The sequence below is a fragment of the Neoarius graeffei genome, chromosome 18 (assembly GCF_027579695.1).
Source record: "Neoarius graeffei isolate fNeoGra1 chromosome 18, fNeoGra1.pri, whole genome shotgun sequence".
Lineage (NCBI taxonomy): Eukaryota > Metazoa > Chordata > Actinopteri > Siluriformes > Ariidae > Neoarius > Neoarius graeffei.
In genome coordinates this window covers 50741526-50760727 of record NC_083586.1, presented here as the reverse complement: position 1 = coordinate 50760727, position 19202 = coordinate 50741526, and the positions used below count along the sequence as shown (strand labels likewise).

The window sequence follows — 19202 nt, the reverse complement described above, 5'->3', positions numbered from 1 at the left end:
TGTAATTAATTTGTAACAGACGCGAGATGGACAATCGTAACAGAAGTAATGTAACAGACATCATTTTGGAACTCATAGGCTTGACTTTGGCATATAAATGTTTTTATTACATCTCAGAAAATTAAAGTTATCTTTTAACATATCATTCATTAAAGATTACATGTTTTGTGACCTGATGGTAAAAAAAGAAATGGTTTTAGGTGAATAAGTTCATGTCCCCATTTCAGTACCCATAAGCGTGGAATCACTCATATATAAAAACCATATATAACATTATTATTATTATTATTATTATTATTATTAGCTGCCATTTTTTCTGATTATTTTCTTATGTATTCATTTGCTTGCTTATGTATTGATTTATTTTTGTTGTCATCAGACTTGATTATTTTTGTATTTACAGGTTTACTTTTTTCTTTTTCTTTCTTTCTTTTGTTCCCTGTTTGTGAAGTGACTGACAGCCCCGAATGTGAATGAGCTATTTACTGCTCGCTCGTAAACACCTTGATGATTATTTGTATTCTGGACACAAAATACAAAGAGCCATCAGGATGACAACACAGTAAACAGTGTAACAAGAACAAAGGCTGACTTTTTGCTTTGTGGGGCGCGCTCAGAGTGTCATCATGATGTTGCCAAGCCAAAAAGTCTTTAATCAAGCCGTCAGTCACGGAGGCTCTGTTGTGGGATTCTGCTCTGAATAGAGCGATTGACATTCAGATGGCAGGTACACCTGAACACAAAGGAGGAGGAAAAGATGAAGATGTGAAGTGCTTCATAACCTGCCTGTGTTATACTGGGAAGCTGATCTTATGCACAAAGCTTCAGACAGAGACTCATAAATAAGTCTTGTTCAATCTTATGAATCAATTGTGTTGTATTCGCTTACTAATTACTCACTAACTGCACTTCCTAAGAGCAGAAGGCTTCCTAATGAGCAAAAGAGACCTTTTAATTATCAGATTGAAGGAGCTGCATGAGGTAATAGTGCAATTAAGCCTCGTCTAATAGGTGCAGCGTGGCCTACTGGCAAACGCTAACGGCATTACTACGGACACGTGGGCTTTTAAAAGTATATCTGTCTGCGCTTGATGGATCTCTAAACCAATAAGCGTCTGCTACAATGAATAGAGAGGAATCAGTGGTGTTTAAAGTGAACTTGAGAAGTGACTCTCTGGAGAAGGCTCTGAAAATGTGTGGAACAGTCAGCCAAATGTTTTCAGGGATGGAAGGAGAGAGGTCAGATCTCTGGCTGTACTCTGAGACTACTCAGGGGGTGATGTGGGAAAACGTGTGTCAACAGAGGAAAAAAAAAAACCTCAAATGTCTCAAAAGTGACAGTCTGTTTAGGCAGCCTACTATGATCGAGAGGAGGGTATGGCTCCTGCGACACATTCCTCCTCTGTTTATCGTCATCTTGACCTGAGATCTGGTGATGAGACATTTGAGCGTTTTGTTGTTTAAGAACTGGATGCATGTGCACTAGATTCTGCTTAAATGTGTGCAAATGTATGTGTGAAATGGAGACAAATGAAAAAAAAAAAAACCGAACAAACCTGAGTTTGTTCCATACATCAGAGAGAGAGAGAGAGAGAGAGAGAGAGATGGTGCTCCATATTTTAAACTGAATTACAATGAGAATCTGGGGAAATATCCGCAGGAGCAGCTTGTCAGCTTTATCCCTCTCTGCTATAGCATAAAGCTGACAGATACTATACACTCAGATGGCATAAAGCCCTCTAGGACATGCTGCTATTGGAAAATAATCAACGATGGAGCAGTGTGATGTGGCCTAACACAACGCGGACACCCTGCTACCACCCTGAAGTTGATGATCTTCCAATAACAGCACGTCCTGAAGTGTTTTAATCCTCCTATACGGCAGTCATTTTCCAAATAGTAGAATGCTTTATTATTGAAGAACAACATGCTGTACTTTTTATCCATTTATAATCCTATTTAATGTTCTGGAATGTCTACTAAACAAGTTAGAACAGTTAGAACAACTCTGTTATAACACGACCTGTCATTTTTGTTTCCTCTCTTCAGGTTAATAAGAGAAAAAAATCAAACAGATTGTCATATTACTGAGAAACTGCAAAGCCTTGAAGACTGATGAGTGGAGGAAAACTTTACAACTTTACGCCAGACTGTTACTAAGCAGCCACACTCGAGACTTCTTCCGAAAACACAGTAAAATTAACCATATAGACAATTACACCCTGGTCCACGAGTAAGTGGTTACTATAGAAACAATATTGGATGACTGTAGACCGAGCGTATTAATTTGAACCTGTGATTTGCCTTTTGGCTGGAACTACTTTCAGAGCTGCTGTAATCGAAAATTAATCAGCACCATTGGACCAACCAGATCTGAGAATTCAATAGAGCGATACTATTGTTCTGCTGGCAGTTTGTGAGCAAACCTATATATTTTGATGCATCTCATAGATCATGGAAATGTCTTCAAGAATCGTGACAGGTTTGTGATATCGCCCACCTGTAATTCCTGGAAGCAGTGTAATAAAAGCTAACAAGCCCAACCTTGTGTTATCATTTTAAAATGTGGTATCAATATGTATTTAACAGTCATTCCACGAAACCGAGCTGTACATGAGCTGACAGTCGACGAGGCACATAGCGCTGAGTTGGCTATAAGCCATGTACGACGAGACTGAGTTGAATAACTGTTTAATTCAATCCATATTCACTGGATTGAACGGAGCATTTTTATTTTTTGCAAATTTGATAAATAAAAACTTTGCACACTACCGTTCAAAAGTTTGGGGTCACTTTGAAATGTCCTTATTTTTTAAAGAAAAGCACTGTTCTTTTCAATGAAGATCACTTTAAACTAATCAGAAATACACTCTATACATTGCTAATGTGGTAAATGACTATTCTAGCTGCAAATGTCTGGTTTTTGGTGCAATATCTCCATAGGTGTATAGAGGCCCATTTCCAGCAACTCTCACTCCAGTGTTCTAATGGTACAATGTGTTTGCTCATTGCCTCAGAAGGCTAATGGATGATTAGAAAACCCTTGTACAATCATGTTAGCACAGCTGAAAACAGTTGAGCTCTTTAGAGAAGCTATAAAACTGACCTTCCTTTGAGCAGATTGAGTTTCTGGAGCATCACATTTGTGGGGTCGATTAAATGCTCAAAATGGCCAGAAAAATGTCTTGACTATATTTTCTATTCATTTTATTACTTATGGTGGTAAATAAAAGTGTGACTTTTCATAGAAAACACAAAATTGTCTGGGTGACCCCAAACTTTTGAACGGTAGTGTACAAAACATCCAACAAAATAATTTCTGCTTAGAATGGAAACAAACCAGTGAAATGACAGTAGCAATTTGTGAAAAACGCTATAATAATTATTGAAAAATAAAAAAAAGTATGTTCTTACAATCAAATACTTTTCCATATTTTGATGCTTTTCTTTTACTTTTAGAGGTTTTATTTTTGAGTAGAGTTTTTATTTCTTCCTCGGTTGGTTCAGTAACACAGGCCGCCATTTTCTTCTTCTTTAGGGTTTTTTGGCGGTTGGGAAACCAATTTAATGGTGCATGACTGCCATCGACTGGGCTGGAGTGTGGAAAAGGAGATACTGAGGAGGGACTATATTCTGTTTTTTTAAAAAATACTTGATAACAAAACCCTGTGTCCAAAATCGCTTCCTACTCACTATATAGGGCACTATATACTGGGGATGCCGTTTTGTAGTGCTGTCCGAAGCCTTAGTGAGGATTATTTATACCCTATATAGTGCACTCAAAGTATCCTACAATGCATCACGAAAAGTAGTGTACAACCGATGGTCACTAACCAAGCAATATATCCCATCATGCATTGTGGTCGCGCCAAAAGAAATCATTAAAAGTCTCAAATTTGATTTAATTAAAAGGCAGCAGCAAAGAAGAAAATATTCAGCCTTGATTAAAAAAAAAACAGATGCAGATGTATTTATTAAATGTGGGAAATACACTCAGTGTAACGTGTTTATCACAAAAATACATGCATTTATTTATTATTTTGAAAACCCACCAGCCGACTGATCTGCCACCGTTGTAATTGTGCGACAGTAATGACGTAAATACCAGCGCGACGGAGTAGTGTCCGAAAGCGTTTTTTCATTTTACCAATGAGCTCATTATATAGTCCTCTATATAGTAATTCTCTATATAGGGAGTAGTGAACGAGTGAGTGATTTCAGACACAAGGAAAGTGATATATCTGACTTGATGCGCTCTGCCATTTTGTTTTTCTTTACTCATGGTATATGAGCTGATATCCTAGTAGTAGAGTAGCCAATCAGAACACGCAACTGCTCATATCCAGTGAATGTGGATAGAATATAAGGTGATGTGTACCCATCTTTAAACTAATATTATACACCAATAATCATTCAAAGTGGGTGGAAATACAGTTTGTAAAAATAAATAAATAAATAAATAAATAAAATCACAATGTTGAAATTGTAGTGGTCTGTATGCATTTCATGTGTGTGTACATTTTATAGATCTTCGGTCTGAGTGCATATTTTTAGGCATGTCTTTCAATCTCATTCATTTCATTCACACTGATTAATTTTCCAGGAGCTTAGGTAATACATCACATATTCGTGTTCGGGTTTAAAGCACCAAAGAATAATGGTCCGCACTAAGAACCGTCACAACGCTCTTAGCGTGATGTATGATGTCATTACAGGAGGCGGGTGAGCACCTCGATGTTTTAAAATGACCGATCTGCACTGGCTTTGTGTCAAGCAACAATGTAATGCTGTCTAATTTTGACAAAAATTACCTTTGCGCATTGCTTATGGCCTTGACACCAGCCCAGGGATCCATTACTCTGTAGGGAGAAGGACAGAGAGAGATACAACTTGTTACAGCGAAGCAATTTAAAAGAAAAAACACATTGAGATTTATGTGAAACATGGAACTGCAGCTGGGATTAGAGCTACTGTTAAAGTGAGCAGGAGAAACAAAGGGGCTTTGTTAAATAATATTAATAATAATAATAATAATAATAATAATAACAGGCTGTTCGTTTATATGGTAACCATTTCCAATTCAAGTTATTGTGTATGTAAAAGTGTACAGAGTAATAAAAAGGTGTTTGTTGCACTGCACAACAACACGTCACCTGAGTAACCCTGACCTCAACTCGAACCTGAGCCACACGCACCTTCAAAGACAAACATTCACCTAGGAAACGTTCTGAATTGCTCAGGTGCGTATGCTGTAAATCTCTCACAACCTCTTTATCACGGAGTCTGCTTGCATATTAAATCTTGGAACGGTCCTCAGGAATGGTCACAAATACAAGCTTCTTTAAGGAGTTTTTTTTTTTAAACGGCTCTTATGACGTTTCCAGCAGAATGATTTCTTCAGCGTATACTGAATGTGATTAATGTAAAATGCACTACATGGATGATTTTATTCCTCATGCATCTTTAATCGGACCTGCCATGGGCAGAGCCAAACAAATCCTTTGTGACCAGTGAAGCAGGATCAATAGCCAAAGCCTTGGGCAGGAACACAGTATAGTTCACGTGTGTTTGTACCATAAGCGTCATCCAAAACTTTTCCACTGCATGCATGAAATATGAACTTTAACAGAAATATTGCAAGGAGATTTCTAACCTTTAAACAACGCAATGTCGTTTGGACATAGTTTCGCCTGGTATCTTTTCTATTTAATTAAAAAATGATCAAACCCAAGAGGGTGTGCTGTTGTAGGAAAAGAAACAGCAGTGGTATAATGCTATTACCACCCTGAAGCTCATTTTATTTTATTTATTAATGAATGACACCCATTTATATTTATACTTACATTTAAAGGTGTGGAAAGTGAAACATGCTAATTCCTTTTATACAGTGGTGCTTGAAAGTTTGTGAACCCTTTAGAATTTTCTATATTTCTGCATAAATATGACCTAAAACATCATCAGATTTTCACACAAGTCCTAAAAGTAGATAAAGAGAACCCAGTTAAACAAATGAGACAAAAATATTATACTTGGTCATTTATTTATTGAGGAAAATGATCCAATATTACATATCTGTGAGTGGCAAAAGGATGTGAACCTCTAGGATTAGGGGGTCACACCAGATACTGAAAGCAAAGGTTCACATACTTTTGCCACTCACAGATATGTAATATTGGATCATTTTCCTCAATAAATAAATGACCAAGTATAATATTTTTGTCTCATTTGTTTAACTGTTTTCTCTTTATCTACCTTTAGGACTTGTGTGAAAATCTGATGTTGTTTTAGGTCATATTTATGCACAAATATAGAAAATTCTAGTGTTCACAAACTTTCAAGCACCACTGTAACTAATATTTTAGCAGATATATATATATCAATCAGCTTAAGGTCGGTCCGTATCGTGAAATACCGTGACCGAGGCCTTGAATACTAACCTCGGCCCAGGGACAAATTGCTTCCTCCTCAGTATACAAGTGCACTTCCATGGCAGGAAAAAAAACTACATTTTGCCACATATGTAGTCTCCTATTTATACAAAATTGAGTCATTCAGGATTCAACCATGTTTTTGCTCGGCGTTAGCAAGTTAGAGGTTTTTAGCTTTCTCCTGAAATGTTTTATTTTATTTCTTCTTCCTCAGGGTAGTAAAACTCGCTTTCGGTGTGAAGACTGTCATTATCACTATCCATGCTGTAAAATTAATGCTATTTTCCTGAGAAATGCTGGCAAAAATTTATAAGATTTTTGATAATCTTAGAAATAAATCTTATTAAAAAAAAAGATAAATGTTGACAAAAAATGCTACTATGTTTGTTGTTGTGAACGAGCGAGTCGCCAGAGGTCCGTAACTGGGGTCCGTACCGTAGGATACGGACCCGCTCGCCAGCCAATCAAAGCGCAGGATTTGATGGAAATCGCACCGCGAAAAAATAAAAAGTTATTCCTGCACTAGCTTCTCTTCTTGTCATGTTACTGAAAAACCACAAAACGTAACATGTTCTGTCCTGAAGTGTCAAACAACTTAAAGGAGCAGCTTTACCTCTGACATCTGAGTGCTGACAATGGAGACTCCTTCCATAAATGTTAAATAAACATCTCCTTGCAGAAAACATCACCATATTAATGATTATATTTCATTTGTTAAATAGCAGCATAATTTTTTTTAGGCCGGATGAGCTTATGCAATCACGCATTGTCTGTCCGTCCACAATTTACAAAAATTGCTACTCCTCCTACAGGATTGATTGGATTTTGATCAAACTCAAACAATGTTCCTCAGGTGGGTGTGCATAAAAGTTGTCAAGATGGTAGCGCCACCTGTCATATTTACGATTTTATGGGTGTCTGAATTTTTGGGGCGACTCGTCACATTAAACGCTACTCTTCATAAACTGCTGTGATGTTTTCACTGAAACTCACCCAGAAGACTCTAAAGACATATTCCAACAAGTGTTGTTCACCAGGTGGCGCCACCTACCATGGAAGAGGCTACAGAGGAGTCATGTGCAATTTCATGAAAATCACTACTCCTCCGACAGGACTGATCAGATTTTGATCAAACTCATATGGAATGTTCCCCAGGTTGGTATGTACAGGCTTGTAGTACTCGAGTCCATGACTCGGACTTGAATCTGACTCATGCCCTAATTTTAAGGATTCATGACTTGACTTGGACTTGAGCACTGATGACTCGGACTTGGACTCGTGCATTAAATGCATTCAGACTCGTAAATTGGAGACGAGGACTTGGATTTTTTCTTTATTTTTTGTAACAGGCCATAATAATTTGGCATAATATATTTATATCTACATTAATTTTTGTACTAATTTTGTGCAAGAGTGTCACACCTGCGTGCCTTGGCGCGTGCATCAGATAGACTTTCGGGTGCGCTTCGGACAGCATGTGCGCCAAGCGGACTCTCCCATGTGCGCCGTAAACGATCATACCTGTTTACCGGTCTTCACCTGTATTAATAAACACACCTGCTGCACTTACAGCCACCTCCCAACCATCTCTGACAGAATACTTCACACTCCCTGATAAAGAGAAGCACATTCACCTGTTCATACGTCATGTTCAGGAACAAACTAATGTTAATGACGCTGAAACCGCCACCGTCAAATGGTGCAATTGGAGTGTTGGACTCGACTCGGACTTGACTTGGATCAACAGTGGACTCGACTCGAAATTTTCTTTAATGACTTGGACTTGAACACTGGGGACTCAAGACTGGACTCGGACTCGAGGTTTAGTGACTCGACTACATCTCTGGGTATGTAAAGAAGTTGTCAAGACAGTGGCACCACCTGTCATAGTTAACATTTTATGGGTGTTTGAAAATTTTGGGTGACTTGTCACACTAAACACTACTGTTCATAAACTGCTAGGATGTTTTCACTGAAACTCACCCAGAAGACTCTAAAGACATATTCCAATAAGAATTGTTCACCAGGTGGCGTCACCTGCCATGGATGCGGCTACACAGAGGTCATATACAATTTCACAAAAATCGATACTCCTCCTACAGGACTGATCAGATTTCAAACTGACACACAACAACAGTGGCCTGTATGAGCTCCAGCCTCATTGAGGCTATTTTATTAATGTGAATTATCACACATGAATTATGTGAAGTGTCTGCTGTCAGTTAGCAATCACTTTAGAAATGATAATGTACTTGAACAAGCACATTAATATAAACCTGTGATTTGCCCTGTCAGAGCTGCTATTACAGAAAATCAACCCACCCCTTCTGACTTGAGATCAGATTTGAGAATTCAACAATACAGTGGTATAAAGTGAAACCAGACAACTCATTTTTGGATCAGAGCTCTCGACAGAGATTAAACTGGCTTAGCATGGACAATAAACAGACCACCTTAAGAGCCTGCCTCATTCTTTTAATCTCTGATCAGCGTGACCCTGGAAATCTTCTTGACCTTGACAATGGCTCATCGAATAAACCCATTCAAATAAAATTTCATGGTCACACTTTCTATCTTTTATGTAAAAAGGGAAATAATTGACAAAATAGCTCATCGTCCCAGAAGAGCCCTTCAGAAGTGGGCGCTGTAGATTGTGGTAACTGACAAATCAAAGGCATTCACTGAGGAATCGACGACGCAGATGGCCGTTCTAAGAACACTGGCTGTTGTTTGAAGAACAGTGGCCTTTCTTTTCACTTCCCCACTGAGCATCATGTCCGTTTTTGATAACGTTTCCTAGGTCACCGAACCAAACAGATAAGCTTGTGCACTAAGCGACACCAATGTGATCGGACTCTGCGGAGCGCGTTCTCAGACAGGATGACATCACGGGTGCTCACTTCTGGATAAATATCTTTTGGCTTCGAGAAGATTTTTTTTTTTCTTTGAGCATTTGGGAACACAACACGGGATTGCCTTCTTTGGCTCTGGGCCAACTTCCCAACACAAAGATTGAAGGCTAGAGCTACTATATACACATTATAATATGGATCTGTAGAATGAATGGAAAAGATTGCATACACGGGTTTTTTTTTCTCCTTGTGTTGAATCACACCAGTCTGTACAGACTCTGAGGCACAGCTTTCTCAAAAGGGCATGCTCAATGAGACTGGCTGCTCTTTAGTGGGGCAGCTGCTGTTCATTGAAAATGACATAATTCATGATTATGCTGCAGAAGAAGGGATGAGTACAGGCATAATCGCAATAACAAAGCAAGCATACAAGCAAACACGTCCTTATTGTACGTGTACGTAGTGTGCTCACTCGCACAACTTCTTGTGGTGACGAAGAGTGCAGCTCTGTGCACTACATTTTGCAAAATCAACATTCCCGACAAGATCCTGAGCTCTGGTCACTGTTTGTCTACATTTTCACATGTTCATCTTCTCCCCATGGCTATGTGGGTTTCATCCAGGTTCTCTGGTTTCCTCTAACCTCCCAAAAAACATGCCTGTACATGGATAGGCTGCTCTCAATGAAGCCTGTCAGCATCAGTGTGTTATCTTGAACTGGCATCCCGTCAATATATTCCTTCCTCATTCCCGGGATAGGCTCCGGATCCTCCGTGTCCCTGTCCAGGATAAAGTGCTCTCTGAAGACAAGTCAAATTAAAATGAAAATTCCACAAAGAAACAATGAACCATACAGCGAAGCCATACTATGGCCAAAAAAAATCATGATACAAACAAGAAAATTGTCATAAGATTGCTATAAATTTGGCATGGTGCCAATGTTATTCAGCTGTTTGACAGGAGGGGGAAAAAAGCTACCTTTCCCTCAAACCCTTATTTTTTAAATACATTTAATATGTAAATGATCGACATTTATGATGTATCTTTATAGTCAAAGTCTACTTTATTGTCAATACTGCAATATGCACAGGACATACAGAAGATTGAAATTGTGTTACTCTCAAACTCATGATGCAGCAATTACATCAAACATTAAATAAACACTAAGCATAAAATATAGGACTATGGCATGTTAAAAGCAAAGTTGGAAAAAATGTGAATAAAATTGCAACAAGTTTCACAGAAATTGCCGTTTATACTTGCGGGTTCACAGTTGTCGAATTCTCCAAGTTGCGTCGGTTACCAATGTTATCTGCATGCCAGTAAATAAATGATTCATATCTGGGAAAAACTCTGTTGTCCAAGACGGCCTTTGGGCCTTAAATCATCATACATTTGTTTGAGTTTGCTCTTTCTATAATAGCCACACAGTTTAATTTTAAACCCTCTGAATGTTGCGTCAGTTACCCATGGAATTGCCCATATATATATATATATATATATATATATATATATATCTCCATCCATTATCTGTAGCCGCTTATCCTGTCCTACAGGGTCGCAGGCAAGCTGGAGCCTATCCCAGCTGACTATGGGTGAGAGGTGTTCGCAGGGCTAACACATAGACAAACAACCATTCACACTCACACCTATGGTCAATTTAGAGACACCAATTAGCCTAACCTGCATGTCTTTGGACTGTGGAGGAAACCGGAGCACCTGGAGGAAACCCACGTGGACACGGGGAGAGCATGCAAACTCCACACAGAAAGGCCCTCGTCAGCCGCTGGGCTCGAACCCAGGACCTTCTTGCTGTGAGGCAACAGTGCTAACCACTACACCACCGTGCCGCCCCCATATATCTCCATCCATCCATCATCTGTAGCCGCTTATCCTGTTCTACAGGGTCACAGGCAAGCTGGAGCTGGTCCCAGCTGACTATGGGCGAGAGGCGGGGTACACCCTGGACAAGTCAACAGGTCCTCGCAGGGCTGACACAGAGACAAACAACCATTCACACTCACATTCACACCTACTGTACGGTCAATTTAGAGACACCAATTAGCCTAACCTGCATGTCTTTGGGCTGTAGGGGAAACCGGAGCACCTGGAGGAAACCCACGTAGACACAGGGAGAACATGCAAACTCCACACAGAAAGGCCCTCATCAGCCGCTGGGCTCAAACCTTCTTGCTGTGAGGCAACAGTGCTAACCACTACACCACCGTCTTGCCCCCATAATAAATATAAAAGTCCCTGATATTGGCATCAGAACAATAAAGTGACACAGACACCTAACAGATTAAAGTCTGTGAGTATGGCTAGTGCAAATCACAAGTCTGCAAACTTATAATATGAATCTTTGAGCAAATTTTAAAATGTTTAAAGGTAAAAAATTACCTGTAATAGTATGAACCTTTCTAGGTGTTTCTATGAGGCAAGGGAAAGGTCAAGTTTGGTACAATATTTTAGTTTAGGAAACTATGGAGAGATAGCAATATAAATGTATTCACCGACATGACTTATATTTTAGGAGTTTACTTGTATTTATAGGTTAATTTCAAAACCAAATCTATATCTCTCAGCAACACTTTGGTTACAAACAACAATAACAACAAGAAGAACAGACTAACAAAAGGTTACTTTACACACTTTATACCAGTTTTTGCTTTATTTCAACCTACACCGAGCTATAAAAGATGTATTTATTATTTTTCTTCATTTAAAAATGGTCTCGCACCACAGTACCTGAGTGAACTTCTGCTCCTCTATGACCCGCCATGCCTACTTAGATCAAAAAGTGCAGGCTATCTGCTGGTACCTCATACAGTGAAGGCTCCATCAGGGGGCAGAGCCTTTTCTTACAAAGCCCCACAGTTATGGAACAGCCTTCCAAGTAGTGTTCAGGAATTAGACACCGTCTCAGCATTTAAGTCTAGGCTGAAAACATATCTGTTTAGTCAAGCCTTTTGTTAATGGTGTTCATGAAGTAAAGGAGTAGATCTGGAGGGTCCTCAGACATAGAGTGTTTTGGTAAACTGGGATGTATGGATGCTGTCAGTCCCCCACTTGCTTGCTCACTCGAGTTTGTTGATAGTGTAGTGGCTGACTGCTTTATATCCCGGGGCTCCCTCATGCCTGTGTTACCTTCTGGCTCTCCCCTTTTAGTTATGCTGTCATAGTTAGTTGCCGGAGTCCTTGCTCGGACTCAGTGCAATATGTATACTGTTCCTACTTATTCGGGTGACACTGGGCATACCTAACAACCTGTGTTTTCTTCCCCCCTGGGATCAAGATGCTGACCTCTTCTGCTCCTCGGAACTGCCTGATCCATCCTGATGCCCTGTGTCTGGTTGGAGTCTCATCGCAGCGCTCCTGTGGAGGACGGCCCCATGTGGACAGTTGAAAATCACACCTGGAGGACACTCTGGACTCTTACAGTCATGCTTTTATGGCCGAGGACTACAGTTGGCTTGCTAACTTTAGGACTGCAGTTGTTATGAACAGTTTTGCACTCAAGTTTCCATCAATGAAGAGTTATAACATCAATGAAACTGACTTCATGTTAAAACTGTTAATGTTATAGTCATGTTGTCCTTTGTTGCCCAAATGAGGATGGGTTCCCTTTTGAGTCTGGTTCTTCTTGAGGTTTCTTCCTCATGTCGTCTGAGGGAGTTTTTCCTTGCCACCATCCATCGCCACAGGCTTGCTCATTGGGGATAGATTAGGGATAAAATTAGCTCATGTTTTAACTGGTTCAAATTCTGTAAAGCTGCTTTGCGACAATATTTATTGTTAAAAGCGCTATAGAAATAAAGCTTACCACTAGCTTACCAAATAAGTGCTAACCACTACACCAGGTGGCACGGTGGTGTAGTGGTTAGCACTGTCGCCTCACAGCAAGAAGGTTCCGGGTTCGAACCCAGTGGCCGGTGAGGGCCTTTCTGTGTGGAGTTTGCATATTCTCCCCGTGTCTGCGTGGGTTTCCTCCGGGTGCTCCGGTTTCCCCCACAGCCCAAAGACATGCAGTTAGGTTGACGTGGGGTGGCCTTGGGCTGAGGTGCCCTTGAGCAAGGTACCTGCTCCCTGGGTGCTCTGCCCACTGCTCTGCGTGTGTTCACTGCTTCAGATGGGTTAAATGCAGAGGATGAATTTCACTGTGCTTGAAGTGTGCATGTGACGAATAAAGGTTTCTTTCTTCTAAACTTGCCTTAAGTTTGGTACAATATTTTAGTTTCAGTGTTGAATTTATTCCTTTTAGGAAACTATGGAGAAATAGCAATATAAATGTATTCACCGACATGACTTATATTTTATGTGTATTTATAGGTTAAATATAAAACCAAATCTATATCTCTCAGCAACACTGGTTACAAACAACAACAAGAAGAGCAGACTAACAAAAGGTTACTTTACACACTTTAAACCAGTTTTCACTTTATTTCAACCTACACCGAGCTATAAGAGATGCATGTATTTATTATTTTTCTTCATATATATATATATATATATATATATATATATATATATATATATATATATATATACACACACACACCACCACCATTCAAAAGTTTGGGGTCACTTTGAAATTTCCTTATTTTTGAAAGAAAAGCACTGTTCTTTTCAATGAAGATCACTTTAAACTAATCAGAAATACACTCTATACATTGCTAATGTGGTAAATGACTATTCTAGTTAAATTCTACTAAATGTCTGGTTTTTGGTGCAATATCTCCATAGGTGTATAGAGGCCCATTTCCAGCAACTATCACTCCAGTGTTCTAATGGTACAATGTGTTTGCTCATTGCCTCAGAAGGCTAATGGATGATTAGAAAACCCTTGTACAATCATGTTAGCACAGCTGAAAACAGTTTAGCTCTTTAGAGAAGTTATAAAACTGACCTTCCTTTGAGCAGATTGAGTTTCTGGAACATCACATTTGTGGGGTCGATTAAATGCTCAAAATGGCCAGAAAAATGTCTTGACTATATTTTCTATTCATTTTACAACTTATGGTGGTAAATAAAAGTGTGACTTTTCATGGAAAACACAAAATTGTCTGGGTGACCCCAAACTTTATATATATATATATATATATATATATATATATATATATATATATATATATATATATATATATATACACCTTTGTGGAAGAAAAGAGAAGCTTCCACTCCAGGCTCTTACCTGAAAGTGGGTCGGCGCGTGAGCGATGCGCGCGCTGTGAAGGCTGAGGCACCTGGCGGCGCACCTGGCACGAAAAATGCCACCAAAAGCCGAAGACGCATCCTGTTTCCTGCCCAGTGCAACTCCGCAAATCAGTGCCAAAATAATCCAAACTGGGACAGTGGCACCCATTATGCGCGTCTCTCAGGGGAGGACAAAATAATATATGAAAAACAGCCCCAAGCTGCTCTTCTGCACAAACTCTATCCGCGCACCGCAGAGCTGAAAGTGGATTTGCGCGAGCGACGCACGAACCGAGACTAAAAAAACTTCAATCACAGAGCAAGGGGCGGAGCCAAAAGGAGGAACCCTGACAGACGATTGGTGGAGATGCGCACTGGGGCCACGCGCGCTCTCTCAGGTGCTCATTGTGTTTGACTGTCAAATGAAGCTCGTGCGCGCGCAGGGAACCTGGATCAGATGCTTTCCAAATTTATTTTTAATAAAATTCTTAGTATACAAATATGCATTTGAGTATATATTATAGACTTCTGCAGATGTTATTACTGATATCATATATTGCAGTATGCCAATGCACAGGTCCACTATCCCAGTCCTGGAGTACATTATGTCCTGCTTTCCCTCGTGTGTGTGTGTGTGCACCAACTTCACCTGAAAAAGGGCTTCTTTTAATTAATTGCTTAACTCGATATTGGGAGCTAATTTGTGCATTAGTGAGTAGAGCTTAATCCAGGACCAGGGTTGAGAACTTGTCTGCAGATCACTCGAGCCCACAACCTGAAGGAGGAAAAAGGAATGTTTGCTGCCCTCTTTTGGTGACACAAATGATAGCACTCACCACTGATAACAGTGTCAGGTAATGATATAACAAGACATGTCATGAGGTCAGGCATAACTTTAAAAAATTAAAGCAGAAATCCAAAGACCTGCAAGTTCAAGATTGCTCACCTGAATAGTGTGTGTGTGTGTGTGTGTGTGTGTGTGTGTGTGTGTGTGTGTGTGTGTGTGTGTGTGTGTGTTAAATGTGTGGTATGAGGTATGGGGAATTGTTTATTTGAGCTGTTAAAAGCCTAAGTGCCTGTGGTAAGCAACGTTGCCAACCAATGCACGCATTTTCCATTGAGCCTCAGCTGTGGTGCTGAAATACAGCTCTGTGTGTGTGTGTGTGTGTGTGTGTGTGTGTGTGTGTGTGTGTGTGTGTGTGTGTGTGTGTGTCAGACAGAAACTCCAGCAGCCTCCCTGGCCAAAACCCAAACGCTGAGCTTCAACTCGAAGAAGGCAGTCAGGAAGCATCCAGGGAACCCCACAACTATTAACGTCCTTTCGCCGGTAGCTTAAAAACAACAACTGGTTTTATGTGCAGAGTAATTAAAACAACCACTACCATACGGCACAGAGTCACTCTTGATGGCCTGGCACTCTGCCCTTGCCCAAGGAATGGAGTGAAACATGACGTGTAGGAAACACTGAACGAAATACTACACGTTTTTCACTCCGGCATGCAAGCTGGCGTAATGGATTTGCGCCCGACATAGGGAGAGACCCCAGGGTGTTAACGAGAGGTGCCGTTTTACGAAGTAGCCGAGCATCCTAGTGGCTGCAGCAGCTGTTCCATCATCAGTTTACCAAGTTATTTATACAGGTGGTGGATTCCAAATATCCTCCTTCCATCAGGCCAAGGTGACATCACACTTCTATAATCATCAGCAGCTGATTATCACCACAATCTCAGCATTGAAGGAAAAATCCACCCTGAGTGACTTGGATAATAATATTAATAATTAGCATGTGATCTTCATTGGCATACAAGATTGGTTTTGTAATGAAATTCTGAATTGACATTTTTGCTTTAAACTTCTTTCCTTGACAGTTTCCTATATTACTCACAATGCTCTTTGACATCCTGCTGATAGTGGTTCCAGTGGCACTTGAGCTCTAGAGTGTCTTGCAAAAGTATTCATCCCCCTTTGTGTTTGTCCTGTTTTCTCACTTTACAACATGAAACTAAAATTGACTTTGGGAGGGTTTGCACCATTAGATTTACACAACATGCCTACCACTTTAAAGGTGAAAATTGTTTTATTGTGACACAAACAATAATTAAGATGAAAAAACAGAAATATGGAGTGTGCATAGGTAGTGACTCCAAAAGTCAATACTTTGTACAGCCACTTTTTGCTGTAATTACAGCTGCAAGTCTCTTGGGGTGTGTCTCTATTAGCTTAGCACATCTAGCCACTGGGATTTTTGCCCATTCCTCAAGGCAAAACTGCTCCAACTCCTTCAAGTTAGATGGGTTGTGTTGGTGTGCAGTAATCTTCAAGTTATGCCACAGATTCTCAATTGCACTGAGGTCTGGGCTTTGATTAGGCCATTCCAAGACATTTAAATGTTTCCCTTTAAACCACTCCAGTGTGGTTTTAGCAGTATGTTTAGGGTCATTGTCCTGCTGGAATGTGAACCTTCATCCCAGTCTCAAACCTCTGGCTGGCTCAAACAGGTTTTCCTCCAGAATTGCCCTGTATTTAGTGCCATTCATCTTTCCTTCAGTCCTGACCAGCTTTTCTGTCACTGCAGATGAAAAATATCCCCACAGCATAATGCTGCTACCACCATGCTTCACTGTAGGAATGATGTTCTCAGGGTGTTGGGTTTGCACCACACATGGCATTTCCCATGATGGCCAAAAAGATCAATGTTAGTCTCATTTGACCAGAGAATCATCTTCCATGTGTTTGAGGAGTCTGCCACATGCTGTTGGGTAAACTCCAAACGTGTTTTCTTAAGCAATGACTTTTTTTCTGGCCACTTTTCCATAAAGCCCCGCTCTGTGGAGTGTATGGCTTAAAGTGGTCCTATAGACAGATACTTCCATCTCCGCTGTGGATCTTTGCAGCTCCTTCAGTGTTATCTTTGTTGCATCTCTGATTAATGCCCTCCTTGCCCGGTCTGTGAGTTTTGGTGGGCGGCCTTCTCTTGTCAGGTTTGTAGTGGTGACATATTCTTTCCATTTTGCTATAATGGATTTAATGGTGCTCCCTGGGGTATTTAAAATTTGGGATATTTTTTATAACCCAACCCTGATCTATACTTCTCCACAACTTTGTCTCTGACCTGTTTGGAGGCTCCTTGGTTTTCATGTTGCTTGCTTAGTAGTTTAGCAGAGTCAGGGTCCTTCCAGAACAGGTTGATTTATACAGACATCATGTGACAGATCATGGGACACTTTGATTGCACACAGGTGGATCTTAATCAACTAATTATGTGACGTATGAAGTGAATTGGTTGGAGCAGCTCTTATTTAGGGGTTTCATATGAAAGGGGATGAATACCTATGCACACTCCAGATTTTTTTTTTTTATCTTAATTATTGTTTGTGTCACAATAAAACAACAATTTGCACCTTTAAAGTGGTAGGCATGTTGTGTAAATCAAATGGTGCTAACCCTCCAAAAATCCATTTTAATTCCTTCTTGTAATGCAACAAAATAGGACAAACACTTTTCCAAGATACTGTACCTGAAGAGATCGATGCAGCAGCACTTTAGTCCTTTCATCTGTCCAGCTCCCTCTCCTCATTCTCTGTATATTCTGCTCAAAGAGATCAGCTTCCAAAGCTTCAAATTTCATGCTAATACAGGCATCAACATCATCATACTCATCATCTCATAGATCACAACTCCATTGTATAGCTGCATTGCATTTTTGAGCTTTAAGTCTAGCATTTGCTATCTTCAGCATTTTGGTTGGATTTCTCATTCATGTCACTAAACATTGCTGGAAATGTTGAGACTCCAATATAAATGCCAACATCACTACGCTAGCAACGTCTCCTTGTGATGTCAGGGCACACAACCACTTCCTTCTCACAGGAATAAGGAAAATATAGTACTAACTAACAATTTTGCACCAGAATTGCTAAACATATAACAAATAGTTTTCGCCCGTAGTCAGATGGGATAGGCTCCAGCTTGCCTGCGAGCCTGTAGAACAGGATAATGCGGCTAGAGATAATGAGATGAGATAACAAATAGCTGAATAAAAATACATTAAAATGTACACATTGTTTTCAGAAGATTACATTTTACATTTCTCATTCAAATGAGAATTATAGTCCCTGAATAAGGACTTTTGGTGGTCCAGCTTCATGCGGTGAAATGGAATTCCTTAAAATGTCAATTGTGTGCTTTTCTGGAACATAAAAATAACTGACTGTGACTGACTAATGGTCTGTAAAGCTGTGAATGTGTGTGAGCGTGTTGAGGAAACACAGAAGCAGCATGGGGTCTCGTTGTTTCCTGTGGATCACCAATCAGCGTTCCCGAGTGCTCCTCCTGCTTCTCAGGGAAATGCCTGTGCTTGTAAAGAAGAAAGATCCGGGGGATCCTCACAGTTTATTTGAGCCACGAGGGGAAAAACACAAGGTGGGCACCTACGTCAGCTTTTACTATGAACGTTTCCACTGGCAACTGGCAAAGGTTTACCTGTGTAAACAGCTATAAAGGGTATTATTTTTGGAAATGTGAGAGATCACTTGTGGTATGTTGATCAGCCAAAAGTATGAAATTGTGTTGTAGGAATAAATTGCATCACACTGCCCAACCCTGCCCCTACAGTGATTACTTCCAGCTCTAATCTAACACACCTAATCCACTTAATGTTAGGCTTCAGTAGCTTCTGAATAATGCATCAAGGTTTATTGTGATGGAAATACAACAGGCAGAACTATGA

General features: G+C 40.1%; 1 protein-coding gene across 1 annotated transcript in view; it reads right to left on the bottom strand.

Annotated features, from left to right (window-relative positions):
• The window catches only part of anos1a (anosmin 1a), a 46596-nt gene extending 31817 nt beyond the window's left edge, over positions 1-14779 (bottom strand). The window contains exons 1-2 of the mRNA XM_060898982.1: positions 14472-14779; positions 4812-4859 (exon numbers count right to left, since the gene is read on the bottom strand). Coding sequence (XP_060754965.1) covers positions 4812-4859; positions 14472-14642 — 219 coding nt within the window. The 5' untranslated portion in view covers positions 14643-14779. The remainder of the gene's footprint in view (positions 1-4811; positions 4860-14471) is intronic.
• Positions 14780-19202: the final 4423 nt, after the last annotated feature.